Raw genomic sequence first — 24,666 nt, 5'->3', positions numbered from 1 at the left:
CAATAATATACAAACCCCCGAGTGACAAAATTCCTCCTCGCCTCAGTCCTAAATGGCTGACCCTTATTATCCTGAGACTGCAGCCTCCAGTTCCAGGCTCTTCAGCCAGGGAAACAACCTCTCAGCCTCTACCCTGCGAAGGTCAACAGACATTTAGGGCCAAGAGATGACTGGAGATTCTGATGCAACTAAGATATGAAATCCATCACCAATCCCAGCTGTTTATTGAATATCTAGGTTAAATCTCATCAAACGTAAAAGTGATAAAAGCATTGATCCTTTCCCTGTTAGCCAAGTTTTCAGTCACTCCCATTCTCCTTTCTGCCTCAGTGGCCGTTTCCCATGTGCCTATTTGTGACGTTTCTTTGTCTATAAGGTGCTGTATAAATCCGTCACCATATTTTATGACAATCTTATTGAAACACATACTGATACAAACATACAAATTAGGAGCAGGTGTAGACCACTCGGCCCCTCGAGCCTGCTCCACCATTCAATAAGGTCATTGCTGATCTGATTGAAACCTTCACCCCACATTCCTTCCTGCCCTTGATAACCTTTCACCCCTTTGCTTATCAAGAATCTATCTACCTCTGCCTTAAAAATATTTGGGGATCCTGCATCCACCGCCTTTTAAGTCTTTTATCTCAAAATTTGGGAAAGTTTTAGTTTTAACATTGTTTCATGGAATGCTCATAGGAATGTACTTAGGGCAGGAGTAGGTCATTTGGCCCTTTGAACCTGCTGCACCATTCAATAAGATCATATCTGACCTGATTGTGGTCTAAACTCCACTTTGCCGTCTGCCCCCCCATAACCCTTGACACCCTTGTCTATCAAAAATAATCTAACTCTGCTTTGAATCAATTCAATGACCCAGCTTCCAATGCTTCATTGGGAGGAGAATTCCACAGACTAATAATCCTCTGAGAGAAAAAACTGTTAAGGAATTTTTTAAGGTACCTTATTTTTTTAAGGTATAAGATATTTTCTTGCTTTCAGATTGCTGGGTGTTTTAATTGGGTTTTGTTGCTTCTCCCAGGAGATTGCGTGGTTTCGGCTGGGATTTGGGGGGGGGAATACATTGTGATGCACAAGGAATCTCAATAGTATTGGATGGGTTGAGGGTCTTTATTTATTTGTCATTGTACCCTGAAGGTTTGATGCATCTTATACCCAACATTGTTCATGCACAGCATCTTCACCAACACCAAGGGACAAATTCTGTCAGTTGAGGAACAGATTAGTTCTGGTTGGTCATTAATGAATGGTTTTCAGCATTTTTACCCAAAATTGAGAGACAGCTCTACCTTTGGGAATCTTTTGTTTTCTACGTTTCTTTGTGAAACTAGTTGAACTGATTCAAGTGTAGCACTTTTAGAAATGTATTTAGCTGACTGTGTCTGCTTTAATACTGAATTCCGTTGAAGGCAAGAGCCTTTTCATTCAGTTTCTCCTATTATTTATGAAGTGGAACTTTTCCAAAAAGATTTTCTGATCCCAGTTGAGCAGAAGAATCTCCCGATGAAACGTTCTGGAACACCAGGATGAGCAGTGGATAAATGTAACATTAGTGCTGGTAGATTGACAGATAGTGAGCGTAGTTCATCTTGTTGCAGGCAAAACATGGATTCTTTGCCCAGATAGATGAGAAGCTGAACAGCCAGGTTCCCTGTGTTACTCTCCCTCCTTACAAAAAAGAGAGAACTTGCTTGAAGTATACATGACACTGGCAGGGTGACACTTTTTTCTCTTGAGACAGTGGTGGTGGTGGTGGTAGCTTGCCAGGTTATTTTCAGAGAGTATTTAGAATCAACCACATAATGCGGGGCTGGATTCATGTGTCAGCCAAACTGGGTAAGGCAGGCAAGTTTCTTTCCCTGAAGGGCATTAGTGAATCAGTTGAGTTTTTAATGACGTTCTCTAGGTTCCCTGGTGTTGGCCACTAAATGACCAGATTTAATGAATTTGATTGAATATTTCTGTCAGATCTTTATCTCCTCTATAGGCTCATGCCTTTAAATCATTACTGCTTCTTGGGCAGTCCCTCTGGACTGAGGATGACTTGATTTTACTCCAGTTTGATGAGTTCTGAGATGGCTGATAAATCCAATATACGTCTGCAGATTCTGCCACATGGGCAGGTGATGCTTGAAGAGTTGTTTAAGTGGATTGCTTGGAGATTTGTGCACTCCCTCCAATGCCTTGAATTTGCCTCTGCACATTCCTGATGAGCCTCTCTGTGTTCGGTGCCTTCCCGAATGAGCCTTCTCCATTTTGGTCAGTCACAAGACAGGGCCTCCCATGAGTTGATGGCTACGTTTAACCTCTTCAGGGAATGCTCTGAAGACATCAGGGAAGCTTTGAGGACACCCCTGAAGCGTTTCTGCTGTGCTCCTGGGAGTGTCCTGCCGTGACTGAGTTCCAAGTGGAGCAGTTACTTCGGGATTCTGGTGTCAGGCACACGAACAACATGTCCCACCCAGCGGAGCTGGTTTTGAGTGTTTAGCGCCCCAATGCTGAGCGAGTTGGCATACTATTAAACCACTAACTTATGTATCTGCATCCCATGATCTATCTGCTTCCCTACTCTTTAACAATCTTTCAGGGTTTGCTTCCTCTCGCTATTCTTTTTCCCAAAATTCCCTAGTTCATTTCTCACTCTGTTGGACTGGATCAGCCACGTATCCATCCATGTTGCTAACTTGTCTGTGATCTCCTATTTTTACCCTCTTGGTTTGCCATGCCCTCCAATGTTGTATCATTCTTCTTGTGTGTTTCTCATTTCTTCAGAAGCATTTTAGCCTTTATGCATGTGGCTACATCTCCCTTTAACATCATGTGATTTCATTTTCATAATAAGTCTTCTTGTGGCACTTTGTCCAATGCCTCTTTAAATGCTTCCACATATTGAACATTTAACTGCAAATGTAGATTGTTTTGAAGAAATCACAAATCAGTCACGTTAATCAACCTCAGTCTACTTTGAACAGGCCCAAACTGACCCTCTGTAGCCCATGTCACTCTGAATATTCATAAAGCAGAATGAAATTAGTGAATTTTGGAAGCACAAGACGCAGTGACTTACAATTGCTTGACTTGTCCTTTTCCCTTTCTTTTGGCGCAGTGCACCCTCCATTGTTCTGGATGCATATCATCCATGCCTGATGATTTTATACTGCAAGAATACTGATCTCCATTCATGGCTCTTCCACAACCTCCTCAGGTACTATTACAGTTTGCATTCACCCTTAAGTAAAAAAAAACACCTGAGGTGAATTGCCTACTAAGCATAGTCATGTTCAAGGACAAAATGGTACCTTTCTCTTAAATGGCCTTGCTTCTGCTATTCCTGAAGCCCTTATATTGATTCCCAGTGCTTGACATGTCCTATTAACCTTCCTGATCCCTTTGCTTCCCCTTGATACAAGGATGTAATTAATAGCAGCCACAATGTTGATAGCAGTTTCTGCAGGCGTTGTAGAGGTAACTGCAGATGTCATTTCACACCTCTTGCAATGCAAAGAATACAACCCCAAACAGCTGAAACCGTAATTCCGTCCAACCATACCTGATTTTTACACCCTAACTAATAATCCTATCTTGAGTCAATATTCACTCTGATAATAATGAAGCTCATAGTTTTCTTCTGTATTCCTATATTAGCATTTGTCATTTTTATTAAATCTAATTTTTGCTCCAGTTTGGAGAGGACCTTGGCATACTCCCTTATAGGTTGCCAAAAGACCATAAGACCTAGGAGCAGAAATTAGGCCATTCGGCCCATCGAGTCTGCTCCGCCATTCAATCATGGCTGATAAGTTTCTCAACCCCATTCTCCCGCCTTCTCCCCGTAACCTTTGATCCCCATGCCAATCAAGAACCTATCTATCTCGGTCTTAAATACACTCAATGACCTGGCCTCTACAACCTTCTGTGGCAATGAATTCCATAGATTCACCACTCTCTGGCTAAAGAAGTTTCTCCTCATCTCTGTTCTAAAAGGTCTTCCCTTTACTCTGAGGCTGTGCCCTCGGGTCCTAGTCTCTCCTACTAATGGAAACATCTTCCCCACGTCCACTCTATCCAGGCCTTTCAGTATTCTGTAAGTTTCAATCAGATCCCCCCTCATCCTTCTAAATCCATCGAGTAGAGACCCAGAGTCCTCAAACGTTCCTCATATGTTAAGCCTTTCATTCCTGGGATCGTTCTCGTGAACCTCCTCTGGGCCCTCTCCGGGGCCAGCACATCCTTCCTGAGATACAGAGCCCAAAATTGCTCACAATATTCTAAATGTGGTCTGACCAGAGCCTTATAAAGCCTCAGCAGCACATCCCTGCTTTTATATTCTAGTCCTCTCGAAATAAATGCCAACATTGCATTTGCCTTCCTAACTACCGACTCAACCTGCAAGTTAACCCTGCAGTGAAGAGCAATTAAGTTGTTAGCTGAGTTAAGAGGAGAGACTGCACAAACTGGGAATATGTAGATGGAGAAGGGAAGGTTCACGAATGATCAACTGAAATTGTCATGATCCTTCTTAGATAGAGTTTTACAGCACAGAAACAGACCATTTGGCCCAACTGATCCAAGCCAGTCTTCATGTTCCACACAATCTTCCTCCCTTCTTGCTTCATCTACCTGATCAACATAACCTCCTATTTCTTCCTCCCTCATGCATTTATCTAAGTACATCCATGCTGTTCATCCCAACTACTTGTGGAAAGGTGATCCACATTCTATGTCTCGGGGTAATGAATTTTCTTCTGAATTCCTTATTGAATTCATTGGTGACCATGTTATATTCATGGCTCCTAGTTTTGGTCCCCCCACAAGTGGAAGCAGTTTCTTTACATCTATTTATCCCTTTCATAACTTTAGAGACTTCCATCAGGTCACCCCTCAGGTTTCTCTCTTTTTTTTAAAGACTAAAGAGCACCAGCCTGTTCACTCTTTCCTAATAATTGTACTAAAGGTCAAAGTCAATTTGTATAATACGGTCTCAGCTTCTACAATGAGAAGGCACAGCCTTAAACTTGGAGGATGGAAAAGACCTTTAGATTTAACCATTTTAGGCAGAAAGTGGTGATTGTATGGAGAGAACTATCATGGGGGAATTAAGAGCTGATTGAATCAACAAATTCATGTGGGGGTTGGATAGTCTTGAGAAAAATTTGATGGAGGCATAATTGGATAAAACGTTTCCTACAGACTGTGACTAGTCAGATATGGTGCAGGAGTCTTTACCTCTCCCAGATATTCCTGTGTTCTAATATTACTCCAGCTATTGACTTATCTCCTTTCACTTCTAATTAAAATGTATTAACGGGAATGATATCCAACTCATATTAAAATATCTCCCACTGCTGCTCTGCCGTTTCATTGATTGGGGCGGGTGATGGAAATTAATCTGGGCTAATACCCTTTAATCCCACTAAAATGAACTAATTGCCAGTTAATTAAGTTACAGGGCCTTCTGTTCCAAGCCAGGAATTGTTGACTGGCACCAGTTTTTGTCTTGTGCTGAATGTTTGTTCAAAGTACTGTCTCTATGCCAACCAGCAGGCTGGAATCTGTGCTCACAATTCCCCAGACATTGCATGTGCTCTTGGTCATGACTGGTGGAGAGAAACAACCAGTAACAAGGGAAAGTCTGGCAACTGACTGGGTGAATGAGGCACCAGTGCCCGAGGCTTTCCTGAAATTGCTGTTGTACAAAATGTCTGGCTTTTCCATGCCTTACAACACTTGGAAGTGTGCTGAGCTGTGCCAGTTACAAAACCACAGCAGTCAAATAAGTGAGGACGGTTGACACGCAGTTAGGTACTGTGAACACTTAAAACAGGCAGGCAAGCAAACATCAGCTGGTCCCATCAAGCCTACCTCACACACCATGATAGCTGGATACTGCCTAACCACCCCTCTAGCCCCCACCCCACTGGAGAAGGGCAGGGTGATAATATTGAGGATGACACTCTTGAGGGATCCTTACATTATCAGTTACATAAATAACTATTGCAAAACTTTGTTCTAAGGTGGTGTGCCTGTCACAATAATGCATTGAAAAGCATAATGTCGTGAGATTGCTGAATTTTAACCATCAATCAGCAGAAAAATTGCAGACTTGAGTTAAATTTGTTTCATTCATTCCCACTTCAGTAATGCCTGCAATAATTCTACATATCATGGACCTCAGTTGCAGACTTATACTTTGCATAAATGAAAGATACATTGAGTGGGTACACTCAAGTGAGATGGATGCACATAAGTTATGACTTCTTCTGTAAGGCTTTTGCTGAGCAATTACATGAAGCTTACAATTGAGGTGTATGGTCTCTGGAAAATGAATGTGAAAATCATTCAATACATGGTGCTGATGGATCAAATTTCAGATCTGGTCTAAAGGAGGAAGCATTTTGACACACAGGAACTTTGCACTGATATATTTTCAGGAAGTATCTTTCCAAGTAGGTAATGCGGCCTGTTCTAAGCCCATACTTTGGCTTCTCCTGCTTCTAACAGATTTAAATTGTCTCCAGAAGTTTGTTGATGTAGCTTTGCAGGTCAAATCTTTTATAGATGTCCTGGAAAAGTTTTAATTTTTAATTTCATTCTCGATGAAAGCTTTCAAAATGAAATCTTCCAAATGCAAATATTGGCTGTAGAGGAATTTGTTTCATTACCCAGTGCCTGTTAACTGAAGCCCAACTGGGGTGTCGGTCTACCTTCCTTATAGTTAGAATTTAGAGAGGGCAGGAGTGCCTAATAGAGGATAAAAAGATAGTTATTAAGCTTGTAATAAATATGAAGAAACTGTGTCTGGGATTGTTTGCAGTACATAGTATTAAGGAAATTGCATTTTTTTTTACTTGTTCATGGGATATGGCCTTAATTGGCAAGGTCAACATTTTTGCCAATCCCTAATTGCCCTCAAGAAGGTGGTGGTGAGCCACTGCAGTCCATGTGGTGTAGGTACACCCACAGTGCTGTCAGGAAGGAAGTTCCAGGATTTTGACTCAGCTACAGTGAAGGAATTTCTTTTTTATTCTTTCATTGGATGTGGGCACCACTGGCTGGGCCAGCATTTATTGCCCATCCCTAGTTCCCCTTGAAAAGGTGGTGGTGAGCTGCCTTCTTGAAACGCTGCAGTCCATGTGGTGTAGGTTCACCCTACATCCACAGTCCTGTCAGGGTGGGAGTTCCAGGATTTTGATCCAGCGACAGTGAAGGACCAGCAATATATTTCCAAGTCAGGATGGTGAGTGACTTGGAGGGGAACTTGGAGGCAGTAGTGTTCCCATGCATCTGCTGCCCTTGTCCTTCTGTGGTAGCAGTCATGGATTTGGGAGGTGCTGTTTAAGGAGTCTTGGCAACTTTCTGCAGTGCATCTTGTAGCTGGTGGTGGAGGGAGTGAATGTTTGTGGATGGGGTGCCAATCAAGCGGGCTGCTTTGACTTGGATGGTATTGAACTTTGCATGTTGGTGGAGCTGCATTCATTCAGGTAAGTGGAGAGTATCCTAGCACACTGCTGATTTATGCCTTGTAAATGATGGACAGGCTTTGGGAAGTCAGGAGGTGAGTTACTCGCCACAGGATTCTTAGCCTCTGACCTGCTCTTGTAACCACAGTATTTATATGGCTAGTCCAGTTCAGTTTCTGGTCAATGGCAATTCCGTGGATGTTGATAATGAGAGATTCAGTGATGATGATGCTATTGAACGTCATGGGGCTATGGTTAGATTCTCTCTTGTTGGAGATGGTCATTGCCTGTCACTTGTGTGGATGTTGATTGTTACTTGCCAGCTCAAGCTTGGATATTATTCAGGTCTTGCTGCATTTGGACATGCACTGCTTCAGTATCTGAGTCGTCGCGAATGGTGCTCAATATTGTGTAATCATCAGCGAACATCCCCACTTCTGACCTTATGATGGAAGGAAGGTCATTGATGAAGCAACTGAAGATGCTTGGGCCTAGGACACTGCCCTGAGGCACTCACGCAGTGATGCCCTGAAGCTGAGATGTCTGACCTCCAATAACCACAACCAGCGGAGAGTTTTCCCCCTGATTCTCATTGCTAGGGCCCCTTGATACCACACTCGGTCAGACATTGCCTTCATATCAAGGGCAGCCACTCTCGCCTCACCTCTGGAGTTCAGCTCTTTTGTCCATGTTTGAACCAAATCTATAATGAGGTCAGAATGGTGTGTGGCTTGAGGGGATTTTGCAGGTGGTGGTGTATACTTGCGCTTATTGCCCTTCTACATGATAGAGGTCATGGGTTTGAGTTTCAGTATCATTGTCCTTGCAGGTTCCATTGGCAGATCGCAACAGAGTCCTCGTTACGACATTGGTTTTAGGAAGTATGTAATGCAAAATGTTATTAGATAAATGCTCCCTAAAGCAATGATTTCGTCTGGTTTTAACGTTGATTGGCCTTTGCATTTACATTTTGATTGTGAATTCAAAATGAAACTCTTCTATCTGCTCCAGTGTGTGTACGTGTGTGGATTAACCAGTGCACAAATTATATCTCTGGTGCTGTCAAAACTAGCCAGTTTCCTGGGGATGGAGGTGGAGTTAGTACATGTTAGAACTGCATCGTGAATTCCCTCTGGTTTTCAAGTGCAGGTTTTATGCAAAGCTTGCAGATCCATAATGCTCACTAGCTGTTGTCGAGACCAAGATTTTTAACATTGCAAGTTGGTATCTAGATCCTCCCAAGTGCTCGGTGCTGGCAGAAATCTGTCTACTTGAAATCTAAAATTGATTTTTGTAGTGTTAATATGCCCCGTGGGAATAGTCTGGAGTGTGAAGAGGCTGCGTGGAGAAGAGCAATGCAGCAGGCTTTGTGCTGTGGGTCTCTGTTGTCTTGTGCCTGTTTTCGGCAGTGACGAATTCTCTGGCCACTTTGTTTATGAACGACAGATTCTGAAAAGGGATAAAAATTTGGACAGTGTTTTCATGCCAATTTGAATTAATTTGTAAGTTAAGCATTTTCATTCTTTTATATTCCTTCTTGCACCCCCTGTAATTAAAGTTTTGTAAATGAATTAATTGTTTTACCCTGAACGATATTAGCAGGAGTAATGGAGACAGAAAATGCTGGAAATGCTCAGCATGTCAGGCTGCATCTGTGGAGAGAGAAACAGAGTTAGCATTTCAGCTCAATGTTGTCTAACCTGCTGAGCATTTCCAGCATTTTCTGTCTTCATTTCAGATTTCCAGCATCTGTAGTATCTCGCTGTATAATAACAGCAGCTTGCATTTATGTGGTGCCTTTAATGTTGTAAGTAGAATGTCCCAATTTGCCTCATAAGACGGTCATTTGGCAGAATTTAACATTGAGCCAGTTAAGGAGATATTAGGCCAGGTGACCAAAAATTTGAGGTCAGTTCTAAGGAGCATCTTAAAGGAAGAAAGAGAGGAAGAGAGGTTTAGGGAGGGAATTCCAGAGCTTTAGGCCAAGACAGCTGGAAGCACGGTTACCATTGGAGGGATGAAGGAAATTGTGGATGCATGGAAGGCCAAGATTGGACGGTGCTTGAAGGGAAGGGAATAGGAAGGGACCATGGGTAATCCTCGGGAATTGTGCAAAACAGACAAAGTTAAGTTTGTGAATTGACAGTGTTGTTACTCATTTTATCAAGAATATTGGCCTTTTCCTTGAAAGACTTAATTTGGTAATGTGATCCCTCGGGACAGTCTTTTGTCTGGCATAGAATGTGAGCAACTTTGCAGAGAGAGCATGGTGGTGTGGGCAAAGTTTACACCCCTTCATCATGGTGAGCTGAGCATCTGTTAGTTGTGAAGAACTTCCTACCAGTTCTGAAAGGGATTGAAGCATGTCCAGGATGCTGTGTTGGTGCCTCAATCTCTTGTTTTTTTGCTTTTTAAGAATCTTACAGCACAGGAGGAGGCCATTATGTCTGTGCCGGCTCTTTGAAAGAGCTATTTAATTAGTCTCCCCTGAGGTCTTTCCCCACGGTCCTTTTTAAGCATTTTTCCAATTCCCTTTTAAAAATTACAATAGAATCTGCTTCCGATACTTTTTCAGTAACCGCATTTCAGTCTATGCTAACTTACTGCATTAAAAAAAAACTCATTTTCCCATTGGCTTTTTGGTGAATTATCTTAAATCTGTGTGCTCTGGTTACTCTCTCCCCCCCACCCCCTTTCTCTCTCTCTATCTAACCTGTCAAAACCTCTCATAATTTTGCACATCCAGGATCTCTATTCAATTTCCTCAATCTTTCTCTGCTCTACAAAGAGCAAGCCCAGTCTCTTCTCATAATTGAAGTTCCTCGTCTCTGGTGCCATTCTAGTAAATCTCCTTTGCACCTTCTCCAAGGCCTTGATATCATTCCTAAAGTGCCCTGAACGCCCACAATACACCAGCTGGGCTCGACCTGCGATTTATCAAAGTTTAGCATAACTTCTTTGCTTTTGTACACGATGCTTCTGTTAAGAACGCCAAGGACTCTATATGCTTTTCTAAACAGTGTTGTCAACTTGTCCAGCCACCTTCAAAGGTTTGTGTTTATAAGCTTTTAGGTCTTCTGATTTCTTTTTTCCCTTTTGTGTGATGTTTGATTTTTGTCCTTCCCCCCTCTCAGGTCTCAGTTTCTCTCAGCATCCTTTTTTTAAAAAAAATGCTTATATTGCATTTTTATTGTCTGAGTTTTAAGACCCTTCCTTCTCTTCCCTGTCATGCCCTTGTAATAATTGTGCCCTCTTGAGTACAGTCACGGTTACTCACAATTACTTGATAATCACAGGAGCGAGAAATTTGAAACATTTGCAAAGTCAGAGAGTGCTCGAAATGATATGGTTTGTGCTCAGAGCTATGTAATCGGTAACTTTTTCTCTGGCTTTTATTGAGCTTTTTTCTTATTTTATACCTTTTTATGAAAAATCAAATGATTGCTGTGAAATTCTTGGGAAATTATCCAAAAAGTGCAAACTGAAAACATACGATCATATGAATTAGGAGCAGGAGTAGGCCACTTGGCCCCACCAGCCTGCTCCACCATTCAACGAGATCATTACTGATCTAATTGTAACCTCAACTTCACATTCTGCCCACCCCGATAACCTTTTACCCCCTTGCTTATCAAGAATCTACCTAGCTCTGCTTGCACTGCCTTTTGAGGAAGAGAGTTCCAAAGACTCTTGGCCCTCTGAGAAAAATTTCTCCTCCTCATATTTAAACAATGGCCCCTACTACTAGATTCTCCCACAAGAGGAAACATTCTCTTCACATCAATCCTGTCAAGACCCCTCAGGATCTTAAAAAGTCTCAGTCAAGTGGCCTCTTATTCTTCTAAACTCCAGTGGATACAAGCCTAACCTGTCTAACCTTTCCTCATAAGATGGCCCACCCATTCCTGGCATTAGTCTAGTAAACCTCTGAACTGCTTCTAACGCATTTACATCCTTCCTTAAATAAGGAAACCAATACTTTACACAGTACTCCAGATGTGGTCACACCAATGCTCTGTATAACTGAAGCATAACCTCCCTACTTCTGTATTCAGTTCACCGTGCAATAAACCATAGCATTCTATTAGCTTTCCTAATTACTTGCTGTACCTGTAAACTAGCCTTTTGCGATTGATGCACGAGGACACACAGATCCTTCTGCACCTCAGAGATCTGAAATCTCTTTATTTAGATAATAAGCTTCTTTTATATTCTTCCTGCCAAAAAGGCCAGTTTCGCATTTGCCCACATTATAATTCATTTGCCAGATCTTTGCCCACTCACTGAACCTATCTATGTCCCTTTGTAGCCTCCTTATGTCCCCTTCACAACTTATTTTCCTACCTATCTTTGTGTCACCAGCAAATTTAGCAACCATACCTTCAGTCACTTCATCCAAGTCATTGTAAATATAAATTGTAAAAAGGGGAGGCCCCAGCACTGAGCCCTGTGGCACATCATTCATTATATCCTGCTAACCAGAAAAAGACCCACCTTATGCCTCCTGTTTCCTGTTAGTCAGCCAATCTTCTATCCATGCCAATATGTTACCCCCTACACCATGAGCTTTTATTTTGATTATTGCTGAAAAAAGAGATTTTTTTTGTCAAAGCTTTTTGTCTTGCACTCATCAGGACAATTCGCAAGAAAATACCAATGTCAGGGGAAACAACATATTTATACTGTATGACAAAAGAGTGCTGATTGGTTGGCAAGTGGATTCTGATAGATGTGTTGCCATGGGAAATGCACCAGTTGATTGTGACTGACAGTTAACTGCCAAGCATTGTTTGAAATTTAAACCAGGCAGCTTGACTCTGGTCAAGACATTGCCCTGGGGAATGAGTCAGCGAATGGCTGTCACTTATTTTGTTTAGCTGAAACAGGTGCATTGTGTGTACATGTTCTTTCTGTCTGCAAAGAACAGGGCCCTGTGTATTAATATATGTAGCTTCCAGTACATGCAAATGAACCATACTGTGAGCCCAACTGACAATCTTAAATCGATTGTTAGCGTAATTCTTAGCCCACTGAGGATTATTAGCAAATGTTGTCCAATTGTGGAATCACATCTAATGTTGGCCAGTGTGTGTTTTGAGTTTTGCAAGCACGGCTGGATAGGTACGGTCCATGACAAGACGAAAAGCTTCGACAAAAAATCTCTTGTTTTTAGCAATGCTCAAGTTCTGTACTACCAAATGACTATTTGTATACCTGAGACAGAGGTACAACAAAGACCAAATTCAGGATGTCAACAACATAGTGCGACATACAGGTCGGTTAAGGGCAGGTAAGCTATCGATTGAATTTCTCCAAGTGCCTATTAAACCCATGGTTGTGTCAGTTTTCATTTCCAAACATATCGATAATGCTAAAGTGAGACACAGTCCCACGATCGATTGAACATTTATGCGAGATGAGATTGAACGGATTGGTAATAGGGTTACTATTTATGCTTTTCCCCCACACTGTGCTTGGTCTGAGGTGTGCACATTTCTTTCATTTCTCGATTGATCTGTTCATGCTGCTATATTGCTTCAATAGATGATCCCATCATAAACAGTACCCATTTGAGACACATCCGCACCATAAACTCACTTAAGCGGAAGTAGTTTAGCAAAGCAATTATTGATGTCGCTAAACACATGACAAGTCTCTCTGACCATGTACCTTCAGAAAGCAAGGAGTTTGTTCTTGTGCATGGTTTCAATTTTGGTGTGCCTTCATCCCAAATCAAACGGGAAGAGTTATTAGCTGAGTTTGAACTCCTCTACTCCCAACTGTCCTTTCACAAACCAGCATCCACTGAAGACGCTGAATCCTTGAAAATGTGCCTAGCTGATCTAGTTAGTGCATGCGTATTGCGGGATTTCGAATGACCTGTCTGATACATGCAACGCAAACGTCTTAGTGTTGCGAGGCCTTAAGACCAACCTGGACATACACATCAGTAAACCTGACAAAGGGACAGGAATAGTCATCCTTAACAAGCGTAACTATATCAACAAATTGCACTTATGAACGGACCCAAGGCCATCACTTTGGGCCCCGAAAAATACCCAGCCTACCTCGGATTACCCTGGAGGGGGAAGGTGTCTCAAAAATGAGAGCAACAGGTGAAGCTAGCTGTTTGACGCTGCTACTATGTAGTAACAACACGAGTGGTGTTTGTCACTAACAAGATGCTGCCATCAAGCCAAAAAGGCTTTCTGCCTATCTCACAAATGAGTAATGTGTTTGAGTGCCAGTGTGATGCTAGGTATGTAGGGCATACGCCCCGAAGACAGGCGGGTCATATCAAACAGCATGTCCCTTCCGCTGTTCGTAACAGGCATGGTGCCCAACCAGCCGTGCCTGCAAAACTCAAAACACAGTGTCCAACATTAGATGTGATTCCACAATTGGACAACATTTGCTAATTAATCCTCAATGTGCTGAGAATTACGCTTACAACCAATTTAAGATTGTCAGTTGGGCTCACAGTGTGGCATATTTGCGTCTACAGGAAGCAGCATATATTAATACACAGGGCCCTGTTCTTTGCAGGCAGAAAGAACATGTACAGACATTGTGCTTGTTTTAGCTAAACAAAATAAGTGACAGCCTTTCACTGGCCCATTCCCCAGGGCAATATCTTGACCAATCAGAATCAAGCTGCCTAGTTTAAATTTCAAACAATGCTCGGCAGTTAACTGTCAGTCACAATCAACTGGTGCATTCTCCATGGCAACATCTTTACCAATTAGAGATCACTTGCCAACCAGTCTTCTCAAACAGTATAAATATGCATTTCCCTGACATTGGCATTTTCTTACAAATTGTCCTGATGAATGCAAGATGAAAAGTTTTGACAAAAAAGTCTCTTTTTTTTATCAGCAATACTCAAGTTCTGCACTACTGAGCTTTTATTTTCTGCAGTAACCTTTGGTGTGGCACCTTATCCAAAGGCTTCTGGAAACCTAAGTACGGTACATCCACCAGTTCCCGTTCATTCACAGCATGTGACTCCTTCAAAGAGCTCCAATAAATTGATTAAACATGATTTCTCTTTCACAAAACCATGTTGACTCTGCCTGCTTGCCTTGATTTTTTTCTAAATGCCTTGCCATAACATCTTTAATAATAGCTTCTAACAATTTCCTTATATTAAGCTAACTGGCCTGTAGCTTCCTGCTTTCTGTCTTCCTCCCTTTTTGATTAAAGGAGTTAGATTCGCTATTTTCCAATTTAATGGAACCTAGGAAATTTTGGAAAATTAAATCCAACACATCATCTATCTCCCTAGCCACTTTTAAGACCATAGGATGAAATCCATCCGGATCCATAGACTTGCCAGCCTGCAGCTCCAACAATTTGCTCTGCTCTGGTGATTGTATTTTTGTTGAGTTCCTCCCTCCCTTTCATTTTCTGATTTACAGCTATTTCTGGGATGTTACTTGTATCCTCTTTAGTGAAGACCAATGCAAAATACTGGTTCAATTCATCAGCCATCTCCTTATTTTCCATTATTAATTCCCCAGATTAATTTCCTATGGGACCAACTGTCACTTTGTTAACTCTTTTCTTATTTAAATATCTATAGAAACTCTTACTATCCATCTTTATATTTCTAGCTAGCTTTCTCTCGTACTCTATTTTATCCCTCCTTATTAATCTTTTTATCATTCTTTTGCTGCTTTTTATATTCTGTCCAATCTTCTGACCTTCCACCTATCTTTGTGTCATTATAAGCTTTTTCTTTAAGCTTGATTCTGTGTTTCACTTTTCGTTAACCACAGATAACCGGCCCTCACCTTGAATTTTTCTTTCTCATTGGAATGTATCTATTCTGTGTGTTCTGAAGCATCCCTTTAAATGTCTGCCACTGCACCTCTATTGATCTATCCCTTAACCTCATTTGCCAGTGTGCTTTAGCATGTATGGTTTAACTAAGTCTGCTGTGACTTGGCACTATTGAGCGAGTTCAGATGATAAATGCAGATGTCATTCACTGTCTTCGAGGTATCTGAAAATGCAACCAACAAAGTGGTGAAGTTTTCCTGAGCTTGCTGTGTGCTTATGTCATATACATAAGGGGTTAAAAAGCCAGCTTTACTCACAGTCATATCCTAAATTAGCTTAAAACATTTGGCAGCTCCATTTGAGTTTAACAGTTATTTAGGATCACTGGGCTCAAGCTACTATTTCAAAGGCATTAGGGTGTCATCTTCAAATTGGGGAGTCTATTTGGAACCATTTTGAAGAGTGTTGATCAGGTCACACACAATCATTCAAAAGGAGGCCATGTAGTCCATTGTGTCAGCACTGGCATTTTGAAGGGGCTATCCAATTAGTCCCACTCCCCCCCCCACCCCCCACTCTTTCCCCATAGATACAGGGTTTGGCTCAACCAAAGATTAATATTTTATTAAGTTCACTAAGTCCCTAATACAGATACATCTAATCTAGTTCAGACAACACAAACACAAAGTTACACAAAATTTAAATGAGCTAGCCTCAGTTCAAACCCTTCTGCGATTAGCTGAGGTGGACACCCCCATTTGCCAGCTGACCTTTCCGTGATATGACCTTGGTTCCTAGTTCACCCAGCAAAGTCACCAGGACTTGCTAAAACCCTTACTAGAATTATGGGCACAATGCTATGCCTTAGTCCCAAACCCTTCCACAACCAATATCTCAACAATTCGGCTGGGATACTCGCAATCCGCAGCCCGGCTGGTGCATCTAATGTTGATTTGTAGCCTGAGTCAGGTAGACTGTTCCTGAAACAAAAACAAAAATTGCTGGAAAAACCTAGCAGGCCTGACAGCATCTGTGGAGAGGAAGACAGAGCCGACCGTTCCTGACTCTCCTGCCTGCAGCCCCTTGCTCCGTTTCGTGTTCCTTTATAATAATCCACGTGGCAGGTATCACAGACACATCTCCTGTTGCCATCCTGCTGAATTGCCCGGTGTTTAGCGCCTTGTAATCCTTCAGTTTATTCCATGCTCTGATCTAGACAAGGCTGTCGGCATACCCAGTTCTCGTATATATGAGTTTTTCCAGTGGTTTATGTTTTCACACCCAGTTCTCACGTTATTTCTACAACAGGAGACAATGGACCCCGCCCCATGGCGCGGGTTCTCTTGCTCCAAAGGTGATGGGCATGTCGATGCTTTTGCTCCTTCCTTGACAGGAGTGAATGGTGCTGTGTGGTGGCTATTGTCTGGGGCTGTTATGCTAATGGAATTCCCAATTTCTTAATTGGGTTATGTCATGGCAGCTGTCCTGTACCGCTTTTTATGATTCAGTCATTTAACTACATCAGGCAAAAGCAGTTACCTTGCACCATTGTTGTGATAATGCTCTCCTTTCCAGCCTCTGAATTGCATCAGTTCTGTTGTGATGTTTAGAATTAACCCCATACTGCATAGACTGCCTCTGTGTGTTTGTGCTGAGGTTTGGCTTTTATTTTACAGCTCTTATGTCGGTCAGTTTTTGAGATTTTCATATTCTATAATTTTCCCAGTTGCAGGGGATTCTGATCCTGCAAGGACTGGTACAAATTGGAAGTGACACAAAAACCATACTACTCACATAGAATGGGAGGTTATTTCCCAAACTCTTGATTGTGCTCAGCTTGGGAACCAACTGAATTGGCATGTGTCCTGGATAAATAGTGATAACTTGAGACAATATGCCTTTGGAAATGGTCTGACCTGACCTGGTGCTGAGCAAACCAGTTCTGCCCTTTTGAGATGTCTCATCCCTATTCCCATTCAGACAATTGAAATATCCAAGTCATAGAATCTCACATTGCAGAAGAGGCCCATTGAGTCTGCACCGACACATGAGAAACACCTGAACTACCTATCTAACCCCATTTACCAGCACTTGGCCCATAGCCTTAGATGTTATGACATGCCAAGTGCTCATTCAGTCTTTGAGAATTGAGGATAGACTCTAGCCTTTCACCTCTGGGACCTTGATACAATTTGATGGAATGAAAGTTAACTGTTAATTGACTGTACAGATTCTAAATGAAATAAATTGGGATATAGGTGGGTGGTGGTGAGGCAATTAGGGGGTTTATTGTGCTGTTTGATATTCTTGAATGCAAAACTAAAATTGCCAGATTTTGTTTTCATTTTATGTTTTAGGTAAAATCCAGACTATTGATGGGAGAATCACCTGTCCGTTAAAAGTCCAATTGGCTACCTTGCTGCCAGTATGGGTGAGTCAAGTGCTTGTTGCTATTTTTTCTTGTCAAAGAGGGTGGATTTTTATTGGCGAGGAGGACATTTAGAAAGGAGCTAGTAGAACCAGGCTGGGGCTGGAAATATTGCCCTGAGATGACCTAACAAGAAAGAAAAGTACTTGCCTTGTGTACAAGAATTTCGAGATGACGGCAGCCTAGAGCAGAGATGAAGAATCTAATGATCTGCAGTATTGCCGTGCAAGCAAACCTCATATACATCTTAAACTACCTGTCTGATGTGAGCTATCATATTACTGGGTACATGCTGTTTAAGAAAAAGTAATGGACAGGCATCACTAGATTTGGACAGAAGTATATTTGAGATATGCATAAGCTCAATGTTGATGAAGAGCTTTTGAATTGAAACTGATTTTGGTGCATAGATGAGGATTGATGTGCTGATCTTGATAATTTGTTTGTGCTGTCAAAGTGTTTAAAAACTAGCTGATGTTATTTTTAAATTGCCAAGTGAAGATTAGGTAGGAAATTCATCCAGAAAGACTTTACACTTAAGGGAGGACCAATAAGACGCAGTGTAACTGTGCTGACAAAGCGATGATAGCGCTGAAGATGACTTTCACTATTTTGAAATCCGATTTGTTTCTGTAGATGAGCAGCAAGCTCTTCACTCCATCATGCAAGATCTGGCTGTGCTCCATATGGCTAGTCGACCTCTCCTCCCATTACACGATACTGGGAAACCTAAGACCTCGTCGTCCAGTAATCAGGTATGTGCGAAGCAGAGCGCCATTATCACAAGCTTGTCTAATATTCTTGCCTAGTGCCTTCTAATGAATCACTTCGCAGGTCTGTCATGGATTGTAGGAGCAATCAGCTCTATACTTCAGCCTTTCCACTTGTGTGAATTCAAAAACTAAAACAGTCACTGATAATTCCAATAAGGAATTCAGGAGAAACTTCTTTACTGTGGAACTTGTTACTTCACAGTGTAATTGAAGTGAATCGTATAGATGCATTTAAGGAGTAACTAGATAAACGCATGAGGAAGAGCGGAGCAGAAGGATATGTTGCTGGGATAGATTAAGAGGAGTGGGAGAAGGCTCATGTGGAACGTAAACACCAGCACAGCCCAGTTGGACCGATTGGCCTGTTTCTGTGTTGTATATTGATGTAATGTTGCAGAATTCAAAGCATACTCTCTAAATAAAACCCTAGGTTATAACCATAGAATGTGCAGCACAGACAGAACTTTGATTCATTGTGCCTGTTTCGATGCTGGCCCTGGTTTTGCATCCTTTTATATTGCTTTTCAAATTCTGTTGTAGTCTCTGCCTGGAATAGCCATTTGTGGTAAAGCACTCATGTATTATGGTGGGGGAAAGAGAATTGCCTTACCCTGCCCTTTTCTGATTCGCCAGATGTTCACTATTAGCTCTCTCAAAGCTGTTCATAATGATGAAAACCACCTATAAATTCTCCTGGAGCCTTAGCTGTTGACATAGAAAAAGCTTAAGTTTTCAAGCTTTCATTTGTGAATCTAACCTCTCCCTTGATGATGTCCATGGTTCTAATTTTCTTCCTGTAATGAAATGTCTGTGATGTGCCACCTTATTCTTTGTGCATCTTCCACACACCTTCCTTGCTTTTATATTCAATGGCCCTCTGTATAAAAACTCAGGATCTCATTGGGCTCTTTATTGGGCCTTTGTATCCCACCTTTTAAGGGACTTATATTTCTGTAACCCTAGATCTCTCAGTTTCACTGCCTGTACCACTCAAATCCTGGGTCAAAATCCTGGAACTCCCTTCCGAACAGCACTGTGGGTATACCTACACCACATACATAGAAACCTACGTAGAAAATAGGAGCAGGAATAGGCCATTTGGCCCTTCGAGACTGCTCCGCCATTCATTATGATCATGGCTGATCATCTAACTCAATAGCCTGCTCCCACTTTCTCTGATATCCTTTGATCCCTTTCGCCCCAAGAGCTATATCCAACTCCTTCTTGAAAACATACAATGTTTTGGCCTCAACTACTTTATGTGGTAGCGAATTCCGCAGGCTCACCACACTCTGGGTGAAGAAATTTCTCCTCATCTCAGTTCTAAATGGTCTACCCAATATCCTCAGACTGACCCCTGGTTCTGGACTCCCCCACCATCGGAAACATCCTTCCTGCATCTACCTTGTCTAGTCCTGTTAGAATTTTGTAGGTTTCTAAGAGATCCCCCCTCATTCTTCTGAACTCCAGCGAATATAATCCTAAGCGACTCAATCTCTCCTCATATGTCAGTCCCGCCATCCCGGGAATCAGTCTGGTAAACCTTCGCTCCACTCCCTCTATAGCAAGAACACCCTTCCTCAGATAAGGAGACCAAAACTGCACACAATATTCCAGGTGTGGTCTCACCAAGGCCCTGTATAATTGCAGCAAGACATCCCTGCTCCTGTACTCGAATCCTCTGGCTATGAAGGCCAACATACCATTTACCTTATTTACTGCCTGCTGCACCTGCATGCTTACCTTCAGCGATTGGTGTATGAGGACACCCAGGTCTCGTTGCGCATTCACCCCTCTCAATTTTTAACCATTCAGATAATCTGCCTTCCTGTTTTTGCTACCAAAGTGGATAACCTCACATTTATCCACATTATACTGCATCTGCCATACATTTTCCCACTCACTCAGCTTGACCAAATCACAATGAAGCATCTCTGCATCCTCCTCACAGCTCACCCTCCCACCCAGCTTTGTGTCACATGAACTGCAACTGTTCAAGAAGGTGGCTCAGCACCACCTTCTCAAGGACAATTAGGGATGGGGAATAAAAATGCTGGCCTAGCCAGCAATGCCCACTTCCCATGAAAGAATAAAAAAAATCTGTGATGACTGGCGTTTCGCTGTATTAAACTGTATCTGCCTTCTAACTACTCAAGCAGAGGTAAGCATGAGGTGGCCCCTCACTGTTTCACAACCATTAAGATGGATAAATTCTGCTATCTCATGATTTGTTCATAGTTTGCCATGCCTCCTAATTCGGCAATATCAGAAAACTTCACCGTTGTTCCTGTTGTTGGTTTACCTTCCCTTTAGTTGAGAAGGCTGAGGGTTAATGTACTCTGGGTTGGGGACTTCAATGTCCATCACTAAGAGTGGCTCGGTAGCACCACTACTGACTCAGCTGGCTGAGTCCTAAAGGACATAGCTGCTAGATGGGACTGCGGCAGGTGGTGAGGGAACCAACAAGAGAGAAAAACACACTTGACTTCATCCTCACCCACCTGCCTGCCGCAGACGCATCTGTCCATGACAGTATCAGTAGGAGTGACCACCACACTGTCATTGTGGACACAAAGTCCCGGCTTCATATTGGGTATACCCTCTATCGTGTTGTGTGACACTACCACCGTGCTAAATGGGGTAGATTTCGAACAGATCTAGCAACCCGAGACTGGGAATCCATGAGGCGCTGTGGGCCATGAGCAGCAGCAGAATCAGATCAGTGCAAAAGTTAAGGCTGAAGCATTTGTAACAATCTTCAGCCAGAAGTGCCACGTGGATGATCCATCTCGGCCTCCCCAGAGGTCCCCAGCATCATAGATGTCAGTCTTCAGCCAATTGGATTCACTCCACGTGACATCAAGAAATGGCTGAAGGCACTGGATGCTGCAAAGGCTATGGGCCCTGACAATATTCCGACAATAGTACTGAAGACTTGTGCTCCAGAACTTGTCATTCCCCTAGCCAAGCTGTTCCAGTACAGCAACAACACTGGCATTTACCTGGCTATGTGGAAAATTGCCCAGGCATGTCCTGTACACAAAAGGCAGGACAAATCCAACCTGGCCAATTACTGCCCCATCAGTCTACTATTGATCATCAGTAAATTAATGGAAGGGGTCATCAATAATGCTATCATGTGGCACTTGCTTAGCAATAACCTGCTCACTGATGCCCAGTTTGGGTTCCACAGGGCCACTCAGCTCCTGGCCTCATTACAGCCTTGGTTCAAACATGGACAAAAGAGCTGAACACCCGAATTGAGGTGAGAGTGACTGCCCTTGACACCAAGGCAGCATTTGACCAAGTGTGGCATCAAGGAGCCCTAGCAAAACTGGAGCCAATGGGAATCGTGGAAAAACTCTCTGCTGGTTGGAGCCATACCTAGCACAAAGGAAGATGGCTGTGGTTGTTGGAGGTCAGTCATCTCAACTCCAGAACATCACTGCAGGAGTTACTCAGGGCCTTGTCCTAGATCCAAACATCTTCAGCTACTGCATCAATGACGTTCCTTCTACCATAAGGTCAGAAGTTGGGATGTTCACTGATGATTGCACAGTGTTCAGCACCATTTGCGACTCGTCGGATACTGAAGCAGTCCATGTCCAAATATCCAGGCTTGGGCTGACAAATGGCAAGCAACAATCACGCCACACAAATGCCAGGCAATGACCTTCTCCAACTAGAGAGAATCCAACCATTGCCCCTCGATGTTCAATGGCATCACCATCACTGAATAACCCACTATCAACATCCTGGGGGGTTACCATTGACCAGAAACTGAACTGGACTAGCCATACAAATACTGTGGCTACAAGAGCAGGCCAGAGGCTAGGAATCCTGTGACGAGTAACTCACCTCCTGACTTCCCAAAGCCTGTCCACCATCTACAAGGCACAAGTCAGGAGTGTGATGGAATACTCCCCACTTCCCTGCAGCTCCCACAACACTGAAGAAGCTGGACACCATCCAGGACAAAGCAGTCCGCTTGATTGGCACCACATCCACAAACATTCACTCCCTCCACCACCAACACACAGTAGCAGCAGTGTGCGTACCATCTACAAGATGCACTGCAAGAATTCACCAAGGCTCCTTAGACAGCACCTTCCAAACCCACGACCACTACCACCAGAAGGACAAGGGCAGTAGATAGATGGGAACAGCACCACCTGGCGGTTCCCCTCCAAGTCACTCACCATCCTGACTTGGAAATATATCGCCATTCCTTCAGTGTCATGGGTCAAAATCCTGGAACTCCCTTCCTAAGAGCACTGTGTGTACCTACACCACATGGACTGCAGCAGTTCAAGAAGGCAGCTCACCACCACCTTCTCAAGGGCAACTAGAGAAGGGCAATAAATGCTGGCCCAGCCAGTGAAGCCTGCAGCTCCATCAATTTGCTCAGTACCATTTCCCTAGTGATTTCAATTTCACCAAGGTCCTTTCTCCCGTTCACCCCCTGATTTGCAGCTATTACTGGAATGTTTTTTGTATCCTTTATAGTGTGCACAGAAACAAAATATTTGTTCATTTCTTCCGCCATTTCCTTGTTAACCACTATTAACCCCCCACTGTCACTCTCTAGGGAACCACCACTCACTCATTTCCTTTTTAAGTACCTGTAGAAACTTGCTATCCGTTTTTACATTTCTAGCTAGCTTCCTCTCATACTCTAATTTCTTTCTCATGATTAACCTTTTAGCCATTCTCTGCCGCTCTTTATATTCTGTCCAATCGTCTCCTGCCACTTAACTTTGCGGAGTTGTATACTTTTTCCTTAAGCTTGATGCTTTCCTTCATAGTTGACACGGATGGTGGGTCCTCCCCTTAGAATTTTTCTTTACAGTAGGAATATACTTATTTTGAATATTCTGAAAAATCCCATTAAATGTCTGCCACTTGCTTCTGTATTGATCTATCCTCTAGCCTAGTTTCCCAGTTCACTTCAGCTAGCTCAGCTTTCATCCCCACATAGTTGCCCTTATTTAAGCTTAAGATACTAGTCTTCGACCCACTCTTCTCCCTTTCAAACTGGATGTAAAATTCAATCATATTGTGGTTGCTGCTACCAGCGGTGCTTTACTCTGAGATCATTAATACCAAGTCTAATATAACCTGCTCTCTGGTTCATTCCAGAACATGCTGTTCTAAGAAACTATCTCGAAAGCATTCTAAGAACTCCTCATCCAGGCTACTATTGCCAATCTGATTTTTCCAGTTTATGTTAGATTAAAATCACCCATGGTTATTGCTGCCCCTTTATCACAAGCTCACAATATTTTCTCTTGAATACTTTGTCCTACACTGTGGCTATGTTAGGAGGCCTGTCGACCACTCCCATTAGTGACTTTTTCCCCCTATTATTCTTCATCTCCACCCAAAGTGATTCCACATCCTGATCCCCTGAACCAAGGTCATCTCTAACTATTGCACAAATGCCCTCTTTGATTAACAATGCTACCCCTCCACCTTTAACTAGCTTCCTATTCTTCTTGAATGTCATGTACCCCATAATGTTGAAGACCCAATCTTGGTCATTCTGCAGCTACGTCTCTGTAATTGCCATCAGATCATATTTATTTACTTCAGTGTGGGCTATCAATTCATTTACTTCATGAATGCTATGTGTATTCAGATAGAGAACCTTCAGTTTTGTCTTTTTGTTACCTTAGTAACGTCTAGTCTTGACTATTGATGTATTCTTAGGTTTTTTCCCTCTGTCCCTTCCTGCCATTCTCTGACCCTCATTTCTCATATTACTATTTTGCTCTCCTGTCTTGACTCTACACCTTGAATTGCTACCTCTACCCAAGCTTGATCCCTCACCCCTCTTGTGTGGGCTTCTTACGAGCATTCCGAAATTGCTAGCGCTATGCCTCTGGGACTAACTCGTAGGCACTTAGGATGGCAGCCTTGGCCTGCTCATAATTCATGGACACATCAGGAGGCAGCATGGAGTATACCTCTTGGGCTCTCCCTGAGAGCTGCCCTTGAATTAAAAATGTCCAGATAACTGACCATTTTAACTGTCCTGCTACTTTCTCAAAAATGGCAAAAAATGACTCCGTGTCACTCTCTTCAAATTTAGGAATGAATCTAACATACTTGAGGGCCTCAGAGAGTGGTTCTGATGTCGGGAGATAGGGGGTGCTTGTTATGACCAAGCAGTTGGTAAAGCTGAGTTATTTAAAAATCCCAG

General features: G+C 42.7%; 1 protein-coding gene across 2 annotated transcripts in view; it reads left to right on the top strand.

Moving 5' to 3' along the window:
• map3k2 (mitogen-activated protein kinase kinase kinase 2) overlaps positions 1 to 24,666 on the top strand; it is a 114,308-nt gene that overhangs the window by 13,232 nt on the left and 76,410 nt on the right. For both annotated transcript variants that reach the window (XM_078552733.1, XM_078552734.1), the window contains exons 2-3: positions 17,621 to 17,694; positions 18,328 to 18,446. In XM_078552733.1, coding sequence (XP_078408859.1) covers positions 17,691 to 17,694; positions 18,328 to 18,446 — 123 coding nt within the window. In that variant the 5' untranslated portion in view covers positions 17,621 to 17,690. The remainder of the gene's footprint in view (positions 1 to 17,620; positions 17,695 to 18,327; positions 18,447 to 24,666) is intronic.

This window comes from Cetorhinus maximus, chromosome 11, assembly GCF_964194155.1.
Source record: "Cetorhinus maximus chromosome 11, sCetMax3.hap1.1, whole genome shotgun sequence".
In the NCBI taxonomy this organism is placed as follows: Eukaryota; Metazoa; Chordata; class Chondrichthyes; order Lamniformes; family Cetorhinidae; genus Cetorhinus; species Cetorhinus maximus.
Note: the sequence above shows the minus strand (reverse complement) of the source record. Positions and strands in the feature narration are given on the sequence as shown.